At 48.1% G+C, this 18,083-nt stretch overlaps 1 protein-coding gene across 3 annotated transcripts in view; it reads left to right on the top strand.

Annotated features, from left to right (window-relative positions):
* ITGAM (integrin subunit alpha M) overlaps positions 1-18,083 on the top strand; it is a 50,655-nt gene that overhangs the window by 22,837 nt on the left and 9,735 nt on the right. For 2 of the 3 annotated variants that reach the window (XM_002721749.5, XM_070064840.1), the window contains 4 exons: positions 5,810-5,950; positions 6,040-6,252; positions 16,932-17,062; positions 17,168-17,331. In XM_002721749.5, coding sequence (XP_002721795.1) covers positions 5,810-5,950; positions 6,040-6,252; positions 16,932-17,062; positions 17,168-17,331 — 649 coding nt within the window. The remainder of the gene's footprint in view (positions 1-5,809; positions 5,951-6,039; positions 6,253-16,931; positions 17,063-17,167; positions 17,332-18,083) is intronic. The other variant, XM_008248697.4, reaches the window with a different exon arrangement.

Below are 18,083 nucleotides of genomic sequence, written 5' to 3'. Positions count from 1 at the left end.
CTTTAACCTTCTACACCACAGCACCGGCCCCAAGAATATCCACTCTTAATACTGCAACTCAATATTGTATCGGAAGATCTAGCCAGTGCAATAAGTCAAGAAAAAGTAAAAAAAAAAAAAAGCATATGGCATGGAAAGGAAGAAATAAAACTATCTCTATTTGCCAATGACATGATTGCATGGAAAATTCCAAAGAATCCATAGAAATGGCTACTATGTTACATTATTTCAATAAGTTCTCAGCATATAAGATCAACATATAAAAATCAGTTGTCTGTGTAGTGTCGTTGAACAAGTGGAAATTTAAATTTTAAAAAGGTACCATTTATGATAGAACCAAAGACCATGAAAATCTAACAAAATGTGTACCATATCTGTATGCTGAAAACTACAAAACACTAATGAGAGAAACCTAAGACATAAATAAATGGAGAGACAGACTGTGGTCATGGATTGAAAATTCCAAGTTGGCCTGTGGTCAATGCAACAAAAATCCTGAGGGTATCTTTTGTAGAACTGACAAGATGATTTTACAGTTTATATCTAAGTTCAAAGAAAGTAATTATGTAAAAGTTTTGAAAATAATTCAGATAAACACCATTAAGTATTTTTATTATTTTTAACTTTTATTTAATGAATATAAATTTCTGAAGTACAGCTTATGGATTACAATGGATTTTCTCCCCCCCATAACTTCCCTCCCACCCGCAACCCTCCCCTCTCCCGCTCCCTCTCCCATTCCATTCACATAAAGATTTATTTTCAATTCTCTTTATATACAGAAGATCAATTTAGTATATATTAAGTAAAGATTTCAACAGTTTGCACCCACATAGAAGCACAAATTGAAAAATTCTGTTTGAGTACTAGTTATAGCATTAAATCACAATGTACAGCACATTTAGGACAGAGATCCTACATGAGGAGTAAGTGCACAGTGACTCCTGTTGTTGACTTTACAAATTGACACTCTTGTTTATGGCATCAGTAATCACTCTAGGTTCTTGTCATGAGTTGCCAAGGCTATGGAGTCCTTTTGAGTTCGCTGACTCTGATCTTATTTAGACAAGGTCGTAGTCAGAGTGGAAGTTCTCTCCTCCCTTCAGAGAAAGGTACCTCCTTCTTTGATGACCTATTCTTTCCACTGGGATCTCACTCGCAGAGATACCATTAAGTATTTTTAAAGGACATGTTTTCCACATTGATTTTTTTGAAATATTTATTTTTATTTATTTGAAAGGCATAGTTACAGAGAGAGAAAGAGAGAGACAGAGACAGACAAAAAGAGAATTTCCACCTCACAGTTCACTCCCCAAATGGCCCCAAAGGTTAGGAATGGGGCAGACTGAAGCTAGGAGCCAGGAGCTACCTCCAGTCTCCCACGTGGGCACAAGGGCCCAAGCACTTGAACCATCTTCCACTGATTTCCTAGGCTACAGCAGAGAGCTGGATTGGAAGAGGAGCAGCTGGGACATGAACTGGCTCCCATATGGGGTGCTGGCGCTACAGGCGGTGGCTTAGTCACAGTGCTGGCCCCCCTGGTTTTATTTTTAACAAATTTTCTTCCCTCCCTCCCCATCAGGTAGTCTATACAAATAGCAAGAGTGTATATTTATAGTATAAAATGTACAATGTGCAAAGTTTGGCATATGAGTATGTATACATTGTGAGAAGATCAAATCAAGTATTAATATATCTATCACCTTGCATACTCATCATTTTTATAGTGAGAACTTTTCAAATGTACCCTGTAGTTCTCCAACACGTGTTAACTAAGACCACTGTATTTTATGATAAATTTATACAGAACCTACTCATCCTATCTGCTCATCTTCTGCCTCCCAGAATGTGCTTAGCAGGAAGCTGGAATCAGAAACTGGAGCCAGGTGTCAAATAGAGACCCTGATGTGGGCCACAGGCAACCTAACTCGTGTTTTATTCAACTGCTAAGTCACATGACTGCCCCTAACAGCCATTTCAAAGTGGGTTGCTTGTTTCCTTGCATTCCTTATACATTTGGATATTAACCCTTTACCAGATGAAGGGCTTGCAAGCTCTTGTCCCATTGCACAGGTTTGCTCCCGTCTTTATCCTGTCAACTATTTCCTTTGCTGTGTGGATTGTAGACTTGGATAGGGTCATATTTGGCTGTTTTACATTTGTCACCTGTGCTTTCGGGTCAGATCCAAAACAATGACTGTCCGGATCAATGTCAAGAAACTTTCCCATTGTGTTTTCCTCCTGCATTTTCACAGCTTCAGTCCTTAGCCCATTTTTGAGCTTTTTAAAAAAAGATTTATTTTTATTTTTACTCTAAAGTCAGAGTTACACGGAGAGAGAAAGAGAAAGAGAGAGAGAGAGAGAGAGAGAGAGAGAGAGAGAGAGGTCTTCCATCCGCCAGTTCACTCCCTAATTGGCTGCAACGGCCAGAGCTGCACGGATCTGGAGCCAGGAGCCAGGAGCTTCTTCTGGGTCTCTCACGTGGGTACAGGGCTCACGTGGGTACAGGTCATCTTCTACTGCTTTCCCAGGTCATAGCAGAGAGCTGGACCAGAAGTAGAGAGCCGGGACTTGAACCGGCGCCCATATGGGATGCTGGCACTGCATGCAGCGGGTTTACCTGCTATGCCACAGCACCAGCCCCTTGAGCTGACTTTTTTTTTAAAGATTTATTTATTTGAAAGTCAGAGTTACACAGAGAGAGGAGAGGCAGAGAGAGAGAGAGAGAGAGAGAGAGAGAGAGAGAGAGAGGGCTTCATCTGATGGTTCACTCCCCAGTTGGCTGCAATAGCCAGAGCTGCGCCGATCCGAAGCCAGGAGCCAGGAGCTTCCTGTGGGTCTCCCACATGGGTGCGGAGGCCCAAGGAGTTGGACCATCCTCTACTGCTTTCCCAGGCCGTAGCAAAGAGCTGGATCGGAGGAGGAGCAGCTGGGACTAGAACCGGTGCCCGTGTGGAATGCCAGTGCTTCAGGCCAGGGCGCCACAGCACCACAGTGCCGGCCCCGAGCTGACTTTTAATACACGGTGTGAGAAAAGGGTCGTTGTCATTCTCCTGCATGTGGATATTCAGTTTTCTCAACATTATTTGTTGGAGAGACTGTCTTCTCCATTGTGCGTTCTTGGCTCTTCTGGCACAGTTCCCATGACCCTAAATGCATGGGTTAATTTCTGGGCGTTCTATTCTGTCCCATGGACTGATGCATCTGTTTCTTATGCCAGTACTATGGTAGCTTTTGAAAAAATTCTTATGAGAACTGGTGTTATTTTTTTACTTGTAAGTTTTGAAAAAATTGATGTGTGATAATTGTGTACATTATGCATATATACAATGTGTAATGATCAGATTAGGGTAATTAGAATGTCCTTATCATTTCTTTGTGTTAGGAACATACAAAATCCTCTCTTCCAGCTGTTTTTTTAATAAAAGATTTAATTATTTATTTGAAAGTCAGGGTTACACACAGAGAGAAGGAGAGGCACAGAGAGCGAGGTCCTCCATCCACTGGTTCACTCCCCAGATGGCCGCAACGGCCAGAGCTGCGCCGATCCAAAGCCAGGAGCCAGGAGCTTCTTCTAGGTCCCCCACGCAGGTGCAGGGGCCCAAGGACTTGGGCCATCTTCTACTGCTTTCCCAGGCCATAGCAGAGAGCTGGATCAGAAGTGAACAACTGGGACTTGAATTGGCGCCCATATGGGATGCCTGCACTGCAGGTGGTGGCTTCACCCACTACGCCACAGTGCCGGCCCCCTAAGCGTATGTTTTAAAGGTATTTTATTTATCTCAGCTTAGTGTTGGAAGTGAGCTGTGGGTATTTATTTCTGCAGGAACTTGCTCTGCCCTCTCAGTCACTTCCCCATTTCTTTCTTCTCTTTTCTTTTGTTTGCTTCAAATTTAAAATTTTCTGCTGCTTTTTTAAAATTTTGATTCATATAAAGAGAACAGATTTCATAAATTTCCTAGATACAATTCTAAGATAACCATACTTCCCTTCCATCCTCTCTCCCTCCCTCAATCCCCTTCCTTCCTTCTGTCCTTTTTTTTCCTTTATTTTTTTTGAAAAAACATAATTTCAATCCACTCTTTAATCTCATATGCACCACTAACCACGAGATTAAAGAAGTAAAAAGTAGGAAGACCACAGTTCTATAGGCATATAAACAAGGACTGAAAGCAACAATCAAATCAGTGACTCTTGGTGTGATTTCTTCTGTACTTCTCCTTCCTAGAACTTGCCCGGTTTGAAACTGCTATCTGCATCTTCCTGTTTATCTGTTTACTACTCTTCCTCCCCCACCCCGCTGCACCAACAACCCTGGCAAGGCGTGGGGTCTCTACCAACAGCCTGGTGCTCAGCAAAGAGCAAAGCCCTTGTTTCTTGAATGCATGAATGCTTGAATGAATGGGTGATTAAATGGCTGAATACTATGACATTGAGTGTATTTAAAAAATCTTTTTCCTGGTAGGTAGCTATTATTTCCTTTTTTAAAAAATATTTATTTATTTGAAAGGCAGAGAGATAGAAAGATGAGAGAGATAGCCTTCTCATTTACTGGTTCACTCCCCAAATGCCCACAACATTCAGAGCTGCACCAGGCTGAAGCAAGGAGCCAGGAACTCAATCCAAGCTTCCCACGTGGGTGGCAGAGTCCCAGCTACTTGAGGGTGTACATTAGCAGGAAGCTGAAATTGGAACCGGGGCTGCCCAAGCAGTGTCCTAACCACTAGGTCAAATGTCCATCTCATGTCTTTCTTTTTTAAAAATTATTTATTTCTTTGAGAGGTCAAGTTACAGACAAACAGAGAGAGAGAAAGGTCTTCCATCTGCTGGTTCACTCACCAAATGGCCACAATGGCTGGAAACCAGGAGCCAGGAGCTCCTTCCAGGTCTCCCAGGGAGGAGGACTTCTCCCCAAGCACTTGAGCTGTCCTCTGCTGCTTTCCCAGGTGCATCAGCAGGGAGCTGGATTGGAAGTGGAGCAGCCCGGAGGTGAACTAGCAGCCATGTGGGATGCCAGCATGGCAGACAGAAGCTTTATCCTCTGTGCCACAGCACCAGCCCCAGCAACAGTTATTATTATTTTAAAGATTTATTTATTTGAAAAAGTTACACACAGAGAGAAGGAGAGGCAAAGGGAGAGAGAGAGAGAGAGAGAGAGAGAGAGAGAGAGAGAGAGAGGTCTTCCATCCGCTGGTTCACTCCCCAGATGACCGCAATGGCCGGAGCTGTGCCGATCCAAAGCCAGGAGCCAGGAGCTTCTTCTGGGTCTCCCACATGGGTGCAGAGGCCCAAGGACCTGGGTTGGGTCACCTTCCACTACTTTCCCAGGCCATAGCAGAGAGCTGGATTGGAAGTGGAGCAGCCAGGACTCAAACTGGTGCCCATATGGGATGCTGGCACTGCAGGTGGCGGCTTCACCCGCTATGCCACAGTGCTGGCCCCAGCAAGTTATTTTTAACCCAAACCACTTGGTTCCTTGTTGCTCAGATGCCAGCCTTGCCTTCTTACCCTCCCTCAAGGTGTCTGACGTATGCAAAGGATATCCTGTTCGCTTTTCTAGGCGTTTCTGTGGTTTCCTCTCTGCCCCAGTAATGCCCTTTTGGAAGACCCTTTGGGGTGAATCCTCACTCACTGCCATGCTCCCTGCTCCTCTGGCTGGCAGCACAGTGAACGAGTGTTTATCATGAACCATGTGGAAAATCAGACCCGCTCCAGCAGGCTTTCCCAGGTGTGCTGCGCTGCCTTCTCAGGAAGCTCCCGGCTGTTTTAGAGCTGAAAAGTGTGGGACCTTGATCTCTCTCTCTTGCAGATCGGCTCCTACTTCGGGAGCTCCCTCTGCTCCGTGGACGTGGACAGAGACGGCAGCACCGACCTGGTCCTCATCGGGGCCCCCCATTACTATGAGCAGACGCGAGGGGGCCAGGTGTCCGTGTGCCCCTTGCCCCGGGGGGTGAGTGGCTGACGGACCCAGGGCTGGGTGGGGCTGGGTGTGGGGCGGAGGGGTTGCCTGGGTGCAGTCTTGACGCTGATTTTCTTCAGCAGCGGGCTCGGTGGCAGTGTGAGCGTGTTCTCTCTGGGGAGCAGGGCCACCCCTGGGGCCGCTTCGGGGCGGCTCTGACCGTGCTGGGGGACGTGAATGGGGACAAGCTGGCAGATGTGGCCATCGGGGCCCCAGGGGAGCAGGAGAACCGGGGCGCTGTCTACCTGTTTCATGGAGTCCCGGGATTCAGCATCAGCTCTTCCCACAGCCAGGTAAGACCTGGTCACTGCCTGTGTCGTGACGATGGGCTCCTTGCTGCTCTGTTCTCTTCCAACTCCGCATTCCCACGGACTGCTTCTCCACTACTTCTTCAGAACCTCCAAAACCAATAACACCTGCTTCAGAGAAGCCTCCAAGAATCCTACTTCTAAGTCAATCTTTTCTACAGTGATAGGAGGTGCATGCTGTGGGGGTGGGGCACTATCAGCCCACTTTACAGATGTGTAGATTGAGGCCCAGAGATGGTAAATGGCAAGCTGGAGGTGTTGCGATGTGGGCATTCATTTCTTCTGAATCTGCCCTGGGGAGGGTGACCGAGAGTCCTACCTCACCAGATCTCATCCAGTTTAGCACTGAAAGTCCCACATCCCAGGGAGCCAAAGACTGTTCGTAGTTACAGCCCTGCAAGCTTTCTGGGCCTCTCGCAGAAGGGGCCTGGGCTGGCTGCAGTGCTCTGCTGTGGCCACGTGGAAATTCTACTCTATTGCTGAACAAAGGAGCGGGATGCTCATTTGCACTTAGGTCTTGCAAATGAGGCAGCCCCTCCTGGTGGTGGGTCACCCCGCTGGGTCCTGGTCTGCTCTCATGAGATGGCTATTTTGTGCTGGGGTTGAGGAGTCCACTGTCTGGAGGGACCTCTGTTTGGACACACCTCTGCTGTGCCACGTCCTCCCCCACTGTGGCCAGCTCTCTGCTCTTCCTTCTTTAGTCTCACATTTTTCTTTTATTTTTTTAATTTATTTTTTATTAAAAATATTATTTGTTTGAAAGGCAGTCTTTGAAAGGCAGAGTTATTGGCCGGCGCCGCGGCTCACTAGGCTAATCCTCCGCCTAGCGGCGCCGGCACACCGGGTTCTAGTCCCGGTCGGGGCGCCGGATTCTGTCCCGGTTGCCCCTCTTCCAGGCCAGCCCTCTGCTGTGGCCCGGGAGTGCAGTGGAGGATGGCCCAGGTGCTTGGGCCCTGCACCCACATGGGAGACCAGGAGAAGCACCTGGCTCCTGGCTTTGGATTGGTGCAGCTCTGGCTGTTGTGGCCATTTGGGGGGTGAACCAATGGAAGGAAGACCCTTTCTCTCTCTCTCTCTCACTGTCTAACTCTGCCTGTCCAAAAAAAAAAAAAAAAAAAAAAAAGAGAGAATGACTACAGCACAGCAGTTATAAAAAAAAAAGTCCATCATCTGGGAGAGGGGTGGTGTGACGCAGTGGTTGTACCACTATCCCATGTTGGAGCACCAGTTCCAGTCTTGCTGCTCTGCTTCTGATTCAGTTCCCTGCTGATGTATCTGGGAAAGCAGCTAATGATGGCCCAAGCGCTTAGGCCCCTGCCACCCACCTGGGAGACGTGGATGAAGCTCCTGGCTCCCAGCCATTTGAGGAGTGAACCAGCGAATGGAAGATCTTTTTTTTTTTTTTTTGGACAGGCAGAGTGGACAGTGAGAGAGAGAGACAGAGAGAAAGGTCTTCCTTTGCTGTTGGTTCACCCTCCAATGGCCGCCGCGGCTGGCGCGCTGCAGCCGGCGCGCCGCGCTGATCTGATGGCAGGAGCCAGGAGCCAGGTGCTTTTCCTGGTCTCCCATGGGGTGCAGGGCCCAAGCACCTGGGCCATCCTCCACTGCACTCCCTGGCCACAGCAGAGAGCTGGCCTGGAAGAGGGGCAACCGGGACAGAATCCGGCGCCCCAACCGGGACTAGAACCCGGTGTGCCGGCGCCGCAAGGCAGAGGATTAGCCTAGTGAGTCGCGGCGCCGGCCTTTATTATTATGTTTTTAAAGATTTATTTATTTATTTGAAAGTCAGAGTTACACAGGGAGAGAAGGAGAGGCAGAGCGAGCGAGAGAGAGGTCTTTCATCCATTGGTTCACTCCTCAATTGGCTGCAACAGCCGGAGTTGAGCCAATCTGAAGCCAGGATCCAGGAGCTTCTTCCATGTCTCCCATGTAGGTGCAGGGGCCCAAGGACTTGGGCCATCTTCCACTGCTTTCCCAGGCCACAGCAGAGAGCTGGATCGGATGTGGAGCAGCCAAGTCTCGAGCCGGCGCCCATATTCACCATTTTATGACAGAATACTATTCTAGTGTGTGTGTGTGTACATTTTCTTTCTCCATTCATCCATTGATGGACACTTTGATTGATTGATTTTATATCTGTGCTGTGATAAATATGATGTCTCTTTGTGATACTGATTTTATTTCCTCTGGATATATATGTCCAGAAGTGGGATTGCTCAATCATAGGGTAATTCTGTTTTGACTTTTCTGAGGGAACTCCATAGTATTTTCGATGAAAAGTGCACTAATTTGCGTTCCCACCAACAGGTGTAAGGTCTTCCTTTTCCCTTACATCTTCACCAATGTTTGTTATCTCTTTTCCTTTCTCCTGAGATCCACCCTAACATCTCATTGAGATTTGATTTGTGTTTCTCTGATGCTGACTGATATCGATTATTTTCCCATACCCTTGTGGGTCATTTGTATGTCTTGTTTTGAGAGATGTTTCTTCAGGTCTGTGGTGGTGTGGGTAGGGTTTGAAGGTGTCCTCTGAAGGTTCATGTGCTTGGGTCTCTCCAGAGCTTTGTCCTCCACGTGGCTGTGTGGAGGTGGTGGCACATTTAAGAGGCAGAACTTGTCAAAGGCAGCACCCTCAGAGGATTAATGCTGGTTTTGCAGAGTGAGTTAGTTCCCATAAAAATGAGTTGCTGTAGAGTGAGCCTGGCTGCTTTGGCTTGTTCTCTCATCTCCCGTCTTGCTGTGACAGGCATTGCTACCCTGATAGCATCCACCATGCTGTGACACAGCCAGAAGACCCTCACCAGAGCTGAACAGATGCTTGCACCTCCAAAACTATGAGCTAAATGAACCCGTTTTCCATATAAGTTATCCAGCCTCAGACATTTTGTTATAGCAACACAAAACAAACTAGGACAAGGAATGTTTCTTGAGTGGGGCTATTTCTTTTCTTGCTATTGAGTTGCTTAAACCCCTTATACATTTTGGATATTATCCCTTATCAGGTGTATAGTTTATAAACATTGCCTCCCACTCCGTAGGTTTTTTCTTTTTCTTTTTTTCTTTTTTTTGGACAGGCAGAGTGGACAGTCAGAGAGACAGAGAGAAAGGTCTTCCTTTTGCCGTTGGTTCACCCTCCAATGGCCGCCGCGGCCGGTGCGCTGCGGCCGGCGCACTGCGCTGATCCGATGGCAGGAGCCAGGTACTTATCCTGGTCTCCCATGGGGTGCAGGGCCCAAGGACTTGGGCCATCCTCCACTGCACTCCGGGCAACAGCAGAGAGCTGGCCTGGAAGAGGGGCAACCGGGAAAGAATCCGGCACCCCAACCGGGACTAGAACCCGGTGTGCTGGTGCCACAAGGCGGAGGATTAGCCTAGTGAGTCGCGGCGCTGGCTGGTTTTTTCTTTATTCTATTGATTGCTTACTTTGCAGTGCAGAAGCTTTTGAATTTGATGTAATCTGTGGTAGAGTCTTTAGGGCTTTATAAGATAATATTGTCAGCTGGTAGAGGCAACTTTACTTTTTCCTTTTCTACTTTTTCCCTTCTCTTTCTTTCTCTTGCCTAATTCTCTGGTTAGTATTTGTAGCACTAGGTTGAAAAGAAGTGGTTGAATGGGCATCCTTGTGTTGTCTCTGACCTTAAGGGAAGAGCTTCCACTTTCCATCATGGAGAACGATGTTAGCTGCAGATTTGTCATACATGGTCTTTGTTGTGTTGCCACATGGTGACTCTATACCTAAGATGTTGAGAGTTTTTCTCATGAAAGCATGTTTAATTTTGTCCTAATTTGCACCTATGGAGATCATCATATGATTTTTACCCTTCATTTTGCTAGTGTGATATATATCCCATTTGTTGATTTGTTTATGTCTAATCACGTGTGCATCCCAGGGATAAATCCAACTTGATCACGGTGAATGATAATTTTTGTGTTTCCTTGCATTCAACTTGCTGATATTTTATTAAGGAATTTTGCATCTATATGCATTAGGGCTATTGGCTTATAATTTTCTTTCCTTGTAGTGTCTTCATCTGACTTTGGTATTGGGGTGATGCTAATGTCTTCAATTTTGGGGGAAGAGTTATAGAAGAATTGATGTTACTGTTTTAAGCATTTGGTGGAGGTCGGCTATGAAGTCATCTAGTTCTGTGCATTTGAGAAGATAGTCGCCCCCTCCAGCTTTGCCTGTGTTCTTTGGTGGCTATGGACCTCCACTATTGGGTCTAGTCTAAGGTTCTGGTGGGCTGGCTGGTGACAACCTCCAACAGGCAGACTTTAGTGTCAGATTTTCTGCTTTCTTCCGGTACCCTGAGGTCGAATGGTACTGCTACCTGGACTCCTGGCTGGACTCTGCCTTCAGGTGGGGCTGTTGGTTGGGCTCTGCAATTGCCTCTGCATGACCAGCATTGAAGAGTGTATTCTTTGGCTGGGTGGTCCTGCTGTTTGGAATCTGTATTTGGCAGGGCCGTGTGATGGGCTCCAAGGTCAGGTGAGGTCTCTGGAGTTGCTGCCTGGGCACCTAGGATGCACAGAACTTCAGGTCATGCTGTGTAGATACCTGTGGATGTGCCTTGCCCTTGGCCTAAGGCACGCTTCAGCCGATTGCTGGGATTTGGTGGAGGAGCTGCCCAGCAGCTGGAGTTGAGCAGGGGCAGCTGCTCCCTCTGGGATGATCACTGAACTGCAGTGATCTAGGGAGGGTGCCCTGCTGGGAGTGTGCAAGCTGCTGTGGATTTGAGCCTGGAAGGCTTGTGGACTGGGCTTCCTGCAGTGTGGTGCTGTTGGCTCACTTCTCGCCTGTGGCTGGACTGCAGAGATCCACGTGCTGGGTGCTGTTAGCCCCACTCTTGTTCTTCGTTTCCAGCTGCTACTGGTGATCTGGCGCTGCCCGAGCACCCAGTGTTTCCTGAAGGATGAGCCAGGAGCGAGAATCCTGTGAAGTCTCAGACTCACCTTTCCCATTCTGGGAACCATGGACTGAGGGACTTCTCTGTGCAGTGCAGTGCCATTCTGCAGAAGGGGCCCAACAAATTGATCCTTGGTACCTTGGGATCCCTCCACCTTGGCTTTTCTTAGTTTTGCAGTCCAGCGAGGTGTTTCAGCCTCTCATCCAAGTTCTGAGACATTCAGGGTGGTGTACTTGCCTGTGCATGGTTGTCAGTATGATTCTACCATCTTCCCAACACCACTCACACATTTCATTTTTTTTTTGACAGGCGGTGTTAGACAGTGAGAGAGAGAGACAAAAAGAAAGGTCTTCCTTCCGTTGTTTCACCCCTCAAATGGCTTCCACGGCTGGCGCGCTGCGCCGATCCAAAGCCAGGAGCCAGGCGCTTCCTCCTGGTCTCCCATGCGGGTGCAGGACCCAAGCGCTTGGGCCATCCTCCACTGCCTTCCCCGGCCACAGCAGAGAGCTGGACTGGAAGAGGGGCAACCGGGACAGAACCGGCACCCCAACTGGGACTAGAACCTGGAGTGCCAGCGCCGCAGGCAGATTAGCCTAGTGAGCCGCGGTGCTGGCCACTCATTTCAATTTTTAATGCATTTCAGATTAAGTTGCAGTGTCAGCGTACTTCACCCCCTTGCTAGAATTAGATATTTATTTAGTTATTTCTAAGATAAAATGTATAGACAAGAAATGCACAAATCTTTAATTATTCAGTGAGCTTTAACACACCTACCAAGATGCAGCACATAGGGGCTGGCACTGTGATGTAGTGTGTAAAGCCGCTCTCTGAAGTGCCGGCATCCCATGTGGGTGCCAGTTCAAGTCCCAGCTGTTCCCTTCCAATCCAGCTCTCTTCTGTGGCCTGGGAAAGCAGTAGAAGATGGCTCAAGTCCTTGGGCCCCTGCACCCATGTGGGAGACCTGGAGGAAGCTCCTGGCTCCTGGCTTCAGATCAGCCCAGGTCTAGATGTTTTGGCCATTTGGAAAGTGAACCAGCAGATGGAAGACCTCTCTCTCTCTCTCTCTCTCTCTCTCTCTCTCCCCCTCCCTCCTTCCCTCTGCCTTTCTGTAAGTCTGCTTTTCAAATAAATAAATAAATAAATAAATCTTTTTTAAAAAGATGCAGAACATCAATCAGCAACCCAGAAAGTTCTTTTTAAAATATTTATTTTTATTTATTTGATAAGAAGGGAGGGAGACAGGCAGGGAGGGAGGAAGAGAGAGATCTTCCAATTCTAGTTTGCTCCCCAAATGCCTGCAACAGACAGGCTGGGCCAGGCCAAAGGCAGGAGCTGGGAACTCCATCCAGGCCTCCCATGTGGCTGGCAGGGACTCAAGCACTTGATCCATCCCCTGCTCCCTCCCAGGGTGCTCATTAGCAGAAAGCTGAATCAGAAGGGGGGCTGGGACTCGAACCTAGGCTCTGTGAGATGGGGATGTGAGTGTCCCTCACAGCGCGTTAACTGCTCTGCCAAATGCCTGCCACAACCCAGAAAGTTCTCTCTGGCGCCTTCCCAGTTGATGCATTTCCCGCTCTCCATCTCAGGGGTGAGAACTGGTCTGATTATTTCTCATTGTCAATTACATTTTCCCGTTCTAGGGCTTCATGTGCATGGAGGAATCCAGCAGGCAGGCCGTGGTGTGTGCTGCAAACTCCTTTTAGGCACAGCCAGGGCTGAGAGTAGTGCGTTAAATGACTTCTGAGATCATGTGAATGTTGTCATCGTGTTTCCTTCTGTTTTCTTTGCTGCGTGTTCATTCTTCCTGTGAATGGGGCTTGAACTCTTCAGTTTTCCTTTTATTTTTGTTACAGTTGCTTGCAAGTTGTTACAGTCTTTTTGTTCACGTTGATTGATTTATTTGAAAGGCAGAGTTACAGAGAGAGGGAGAGACACATCCAGAGAAGGGGGTGGTGGTGGAGCTCTTCCATCCGCTGGTTCACTCCTCAGATGGCCAAAAATGGCCCTGAGCTGGGCTGAGCCAAAACCAGGAGCCAGGAGCTTCATGCAGGTCTCCCTGGATGGCAGGGGCCCAAGCACTTGGCCTGTTTTCTGTTTGCCACCTCAGACACATTTGCAAGAAGCTGGATTAGAAGTTGAGCAGCCAGGATTCAAACCAGCACCCATATGGGATGTTGATGTCTCAGGTTGTGGCTTAACCTGCTACACCAAAGTGGCTGCCCCATTACAGTCTGGATGGCTCAAGGAGTCAGGTCCCTTGCCACCCACGTGGGAGACCCAGGTTGAATTTCCAGCTCTTGGCCCTGGCCCTAATCCCCAGCTATGGCTGTTGTGTGCACTGGGGGAGTGACCCCACAGATGGGAGCTGTCTGTCCTTTTGTTTCTCCAAAACAAACAAATAAATTAAAACAAAAAAGTCATGTTCTCCTATTGTTCTGCTGTTTGCATTTTTTTACTTCTTTTTTTCTTGTGACTGAAGCTGGAAGTGGTCAGTGTTTGGACAATGACAACCTCATCATTTTGCATAATTCCCAAACCCAACTTCCCTCCAACAGATTAGTGCACAGTTTTCTTATTTAAAAATCGATGTAATACATGCAGGAAGTGGATAAGAAGGGATGGACTTTTGCGTAACAGTAAACCCAGTACTACCACCCAGGCTGGGATGGAGGGCACTTCCTGCAGCCCAGCTCTCTCTCTCTCTCTCTCTCTCTCTCTCACACACACACACACACACACACACACACACACAGAAAGTTTTCCATGCATTGGTTCACGCCACAAATGGTTGCAACAGCTGGAGTTGCACCAATCCGAAGCCAGGAGCCAGGAGTTTCTTCTGGGTCTCCCAAGTGAGTGCAGGGGCCCAAGCACTTGGGCCATCTTCCACTGCTTTCCCAGGCCACAGCAGAGAGCTGGATTGGAAGTGGAGTAGCTGGGTCTCGAACCAGCACCCGTATGGGATGCCAGCACTGCAGGCGAAAGCTTTATCTGCTAAGCCACACACTGACTCCTTCAGTGTTATTTTTATAGAGTTAAGGTGCTCCTGAAAGATTCATCGTGAAAAACAATTCCCATGCACATTTCTGCAGCTTTTTCAATAATTTTCCATATGCCCAAGTAGCATGATGCTTTTGCTACTTCTGTGTGAAACAGACACAGAGAGAGAGAGAGAGAGAGAAAGAGAGAGAGAGAGAGACAGAGACAGAGAGAGAGAAAGAGAGAGAGAGAGAGAGCGAGCTTCCATTGGCTGGTTCACTCTCCAAATATTTACAACAGCTGAAACTGACCAGGCCAAATCCAGGAGCTAGGAATTCTGTTTGGGTCCCCTATGTGGGTGGAGGGACCCAAGTATTTGAGCAGTTTCCTGCTGCCTCCCAGGGAATACATCAACAGGAAGTTGGAATTAGAAATGAAGCCAGGACTTGAATCCAAGCACTCTGGTATGGGATGTGGGCATCCCATGTGGCACCTTAACTGCTGTGCCAAATACCAACTCCTTGTCTATGTTTATGAAACACAGTATAGTAATCTGATACCTACATATAATGTGGAATGATGAAATCAGGGTGGTTAGTCTTTCCACTTCCTTAAAGTTATCATTTCAATACATTGGGAACTGCTGGTGTCTCCTCTCTAGTTATTTTGAAATATGTCCTAAGTCATTGTTGGCTATAGTTACCCCACCGTGCTGTAGAGCACAGAGCAAAATCCTCCTTTCTGGTGGTGTTTTGGTGCCCATTATCTAACTTTTCTCCGCCCCTCCCCTTCCCTGTCCCTGGTGACCACTGTTCCACTCACTGCTTATTTTTTTTTAAGATTTATTTATTTATTTGAAAGAGTTACACAGAGAGAAGGAGAGACAGAGAAGGAGGGAGAGAGAGAGAGAGAGAGAGGGAGAGAGAGAGAGAGAGAGATCTTCCATCCACTGGTTCACTCCTCAATTGGCTGCAATGGCTGGAGCTGTGCCAATCCAAAGCCAGGAGCCAGGAGCTTCTTCTGGGTCTCCCACGTGGGTGCAGGGACTCAAGCCCTCAGGTCATCTTCCACTGCTTTCCCAGGCCATAGCAGGGAGCTGGATGAGAAGAGGAGCAGTAGTGACACAAACCAGTGCCCATATGGGATGCTGGCGCCCATAGGCAAAAAGTCTAGCCCACTATGCCACAGTGCCAGCCCCTCCCATTATCTAATTATAGCAGGTAAAAAATGGGCAAAAGACTTGAATAGACATTTCTCAACAGAAGGCATGCAAATGACCAACAATTATATGAAAAAAATGCTCAATATCGCTCATCAACAGGGAAACACAAAACTACAATAATATATCATCTCACTTAAATTGGCTATTAGTATTATCAAAAAGACAAAGAATGGCAAATACTGGCAAGGGTGCAGAGAGAAGGAACTGACATCCTGATGGTGGAAATGTAGATTAGAGCAGATGCTATGGATGACAGTGCGGAGTTTCCACATAAAGCTAACAATAGGGACAGGTTTCAGCTCAGCGGTTCAGCCACCACCTGGGACAGCCACATCCCATATTGGAGGGCCTGGGTTCGAGTCCCAGCTCTGCATCTGGTTCCAGCTTCCGGTTAATGTGCACCCTAGGAGGTAATGGCTCAAGTACTTGGGTCCTTGCTACCCACAAGGGGGACCCAGATTGAATTTCCAGCTCCTGGTCTAGTTGTGGCTGTTGCCAGGATTTGGGGAGTGAACTAGTGGATGCAAAGTCTGTCTCTGTCTCTGCCTTTCAAATAAAATTACATTTTTAAAAATGATTAAAAAGAGAACTAGTTTGGGGCCGGCACTGTGGCGCAGCAGGTTAAAGCCCTTGTCTGAAGCACCGGCATCCTATCTGGGCACCAGTTTGAGTCCTGGCTGCTCCACTTCTGATCCAGCTCTCTGCTGTGGCCTGGGAGGGCAGTAGAGGATGGCCTAAGTCCTTGGGCCCCTGCACCTACATGGGAGACCCAGAGGAAGCTCCTGGTTCCTGGCTTCTGGTGCAGCTCTGGCTGTTGCAGCCATCTGGGAAGTGAATCCGTGGATGGAAGATCTCTCTGTCTCTGTCTCTGTCTCTGTCTCTACCTCTCTCTGTAACTCTGTCTTTCAAATAAATAAAATAAGTCTTTAAAAAAATAGAACTAGTATGTGACCTATCTGTATCACTACAGGGTGTATATGCAAAGGAGATGAAATCATATGTCAAAGATGTACTTGCCCTTCCAGGTTTGCTGCCCTACTGTTAGTAGCACTCAAGATCTAGACTCTGCAGCAGGTGTAAATGGATACAGAATATTTAGCTAGGTCTTGAGTTTTGTGTAGCATTGACTTCTCCCCAGGGAACACCAGCACAGAACTCTCTCTCCACCTCCTTCCTGGCACATATTAACATCCCCTCTTGTTTATATGCTAATTTTGGTTAGATCAGTGTTGGCATTATCCTGCCCATGCAAAGGAGATTTTCAGCTGAGCCAAATCATATGTTTATTTCCTGCAGGGGTGGGAAACTTTGTTGTTGTTGTTAAGGGTCATGTGGATATTCTATAACACCATTCAGGACCCTACAAAAATTATCAAGTTACAAATTAGCCTGCTATCTCCAGTTATTGAGTTTCGAGTTCCACTCCCCTGTGTTGAAACCTTTGTAAGTTGCCCTACTTCCCTTGATGAGTTGTGGGAGATGAGACGTGAGTGGAGCAACTGCGTCCCCTTGGCCCAGCTCCTTCCTCCCCCCTTTCTCTCCTTGTCTCCCCTCAGCGCATCGCAGGTGCCCAGCTGTCCCCCAGGCTCCAGTACTTCGGGCAGGCGCTCAGCGGGGGTCAGGACCTCACCCAGGACGGCCTGGTGGACCTGTCTGTAGGGGCCAAGGGACAGGTGCTGCTGCTCAGGTGAGAAGCCCTTTCGGAGCACCCCACTGAGTCTCCCCTTAAAGAGCTTCTGTGCTGCCTGAGTCGCCCCTCCCCTACCATGGTCCTCCCGTGGTGTCTCCACAGGTCCCAGCCGGTGCTGAGAGTTGAGGCGTCCATGGAGTTCACACCCAGGGAAGTGGCAAGGAGTGTGTTTGAGTGTCGGGAGCAGGCCGCTCGGGTAAAGCCAGCCGGGGAGGTCCGAGTGTGCCTCCAGGTCCGCAAGAGCACCCGGGATCGGCTCCGTGAAGGTGAGGTTTTGGGGTGGCAAAGCTCAGATCCGCCTGGCATTGCAGGGGTGCCCAGGAAAGCCGAGTGGCTCCAAGCAAACAGGCTCTGGGTGCGGAGGCCCTGCAAACCTCCTCAGAGAGGTGTGGCTCCTCCTTGTCCTTTCAGTGTCTCAGGGGACCAAGGACCCATATCTGTGAGCTTTACAAAATATATTTATTTAATGTATTTGAAGGGCAGAGAGACACAGCGTGAGTGAGCAAGATCTCCCATCTGTTGCATTGTTCCCCAGATGCCTCCCCCCAGGAGCTCCATCTAAGTCTCCCATGTGGGTGTGGCAGGGACCCAAGTATTTGAGCCATCACCTACTGCCTTCAAGAGTGCACATTAGCTGGGACTGAAACCCAAGCATTCTGACACAGATGCAGGGGTCCCAAGTAGTGTCTTCGCTGCTACACCAAATACCCACCTATCATTTTTTTTTTAAACTAAGAGAGAACTCATCTGAGGCGATTTAGTACATAGAATCAAACACAAATTCACAAAGCATTCAGATATGCGTTTTTCTACCAGTAACCTGATTTCTTCCCTTGTCCATATTCTCAAGAAGTGGCGTTGTGCTTGGGTAGGGGGATACTCATGGCAAGGCCAGAAAAAGACAGGAGGAGGAGATAGAGTTACCTTTCCAGCTGTCAGAAGAGACAGCCAACAGAGATCGGGGAAGCCAGCGTGGGTAGAAATAGAGAGCCGAGTTTCAAAATCCAAAATCTCCATG

The sequence above is a fragment of the Oryctolagus cuniculus genome, chromosome 19 (genome assembly GCF_964237555.1).
Source record: "Oryctolagus cuniculus chromosome 19, mOryCun1.1, whole genome shotgun sequence".
NCBI classification, from domain to species: domain Eukaryota; kingdom Metazoa; phylum Chordata; class Mammalia; order Lagomorpha; family Leporidae; genus Oryctolagus; species Oryctolagus cuniculus.
This window is presented reverse-complemented; position numbering and strand designations above follow the sequence as displayed.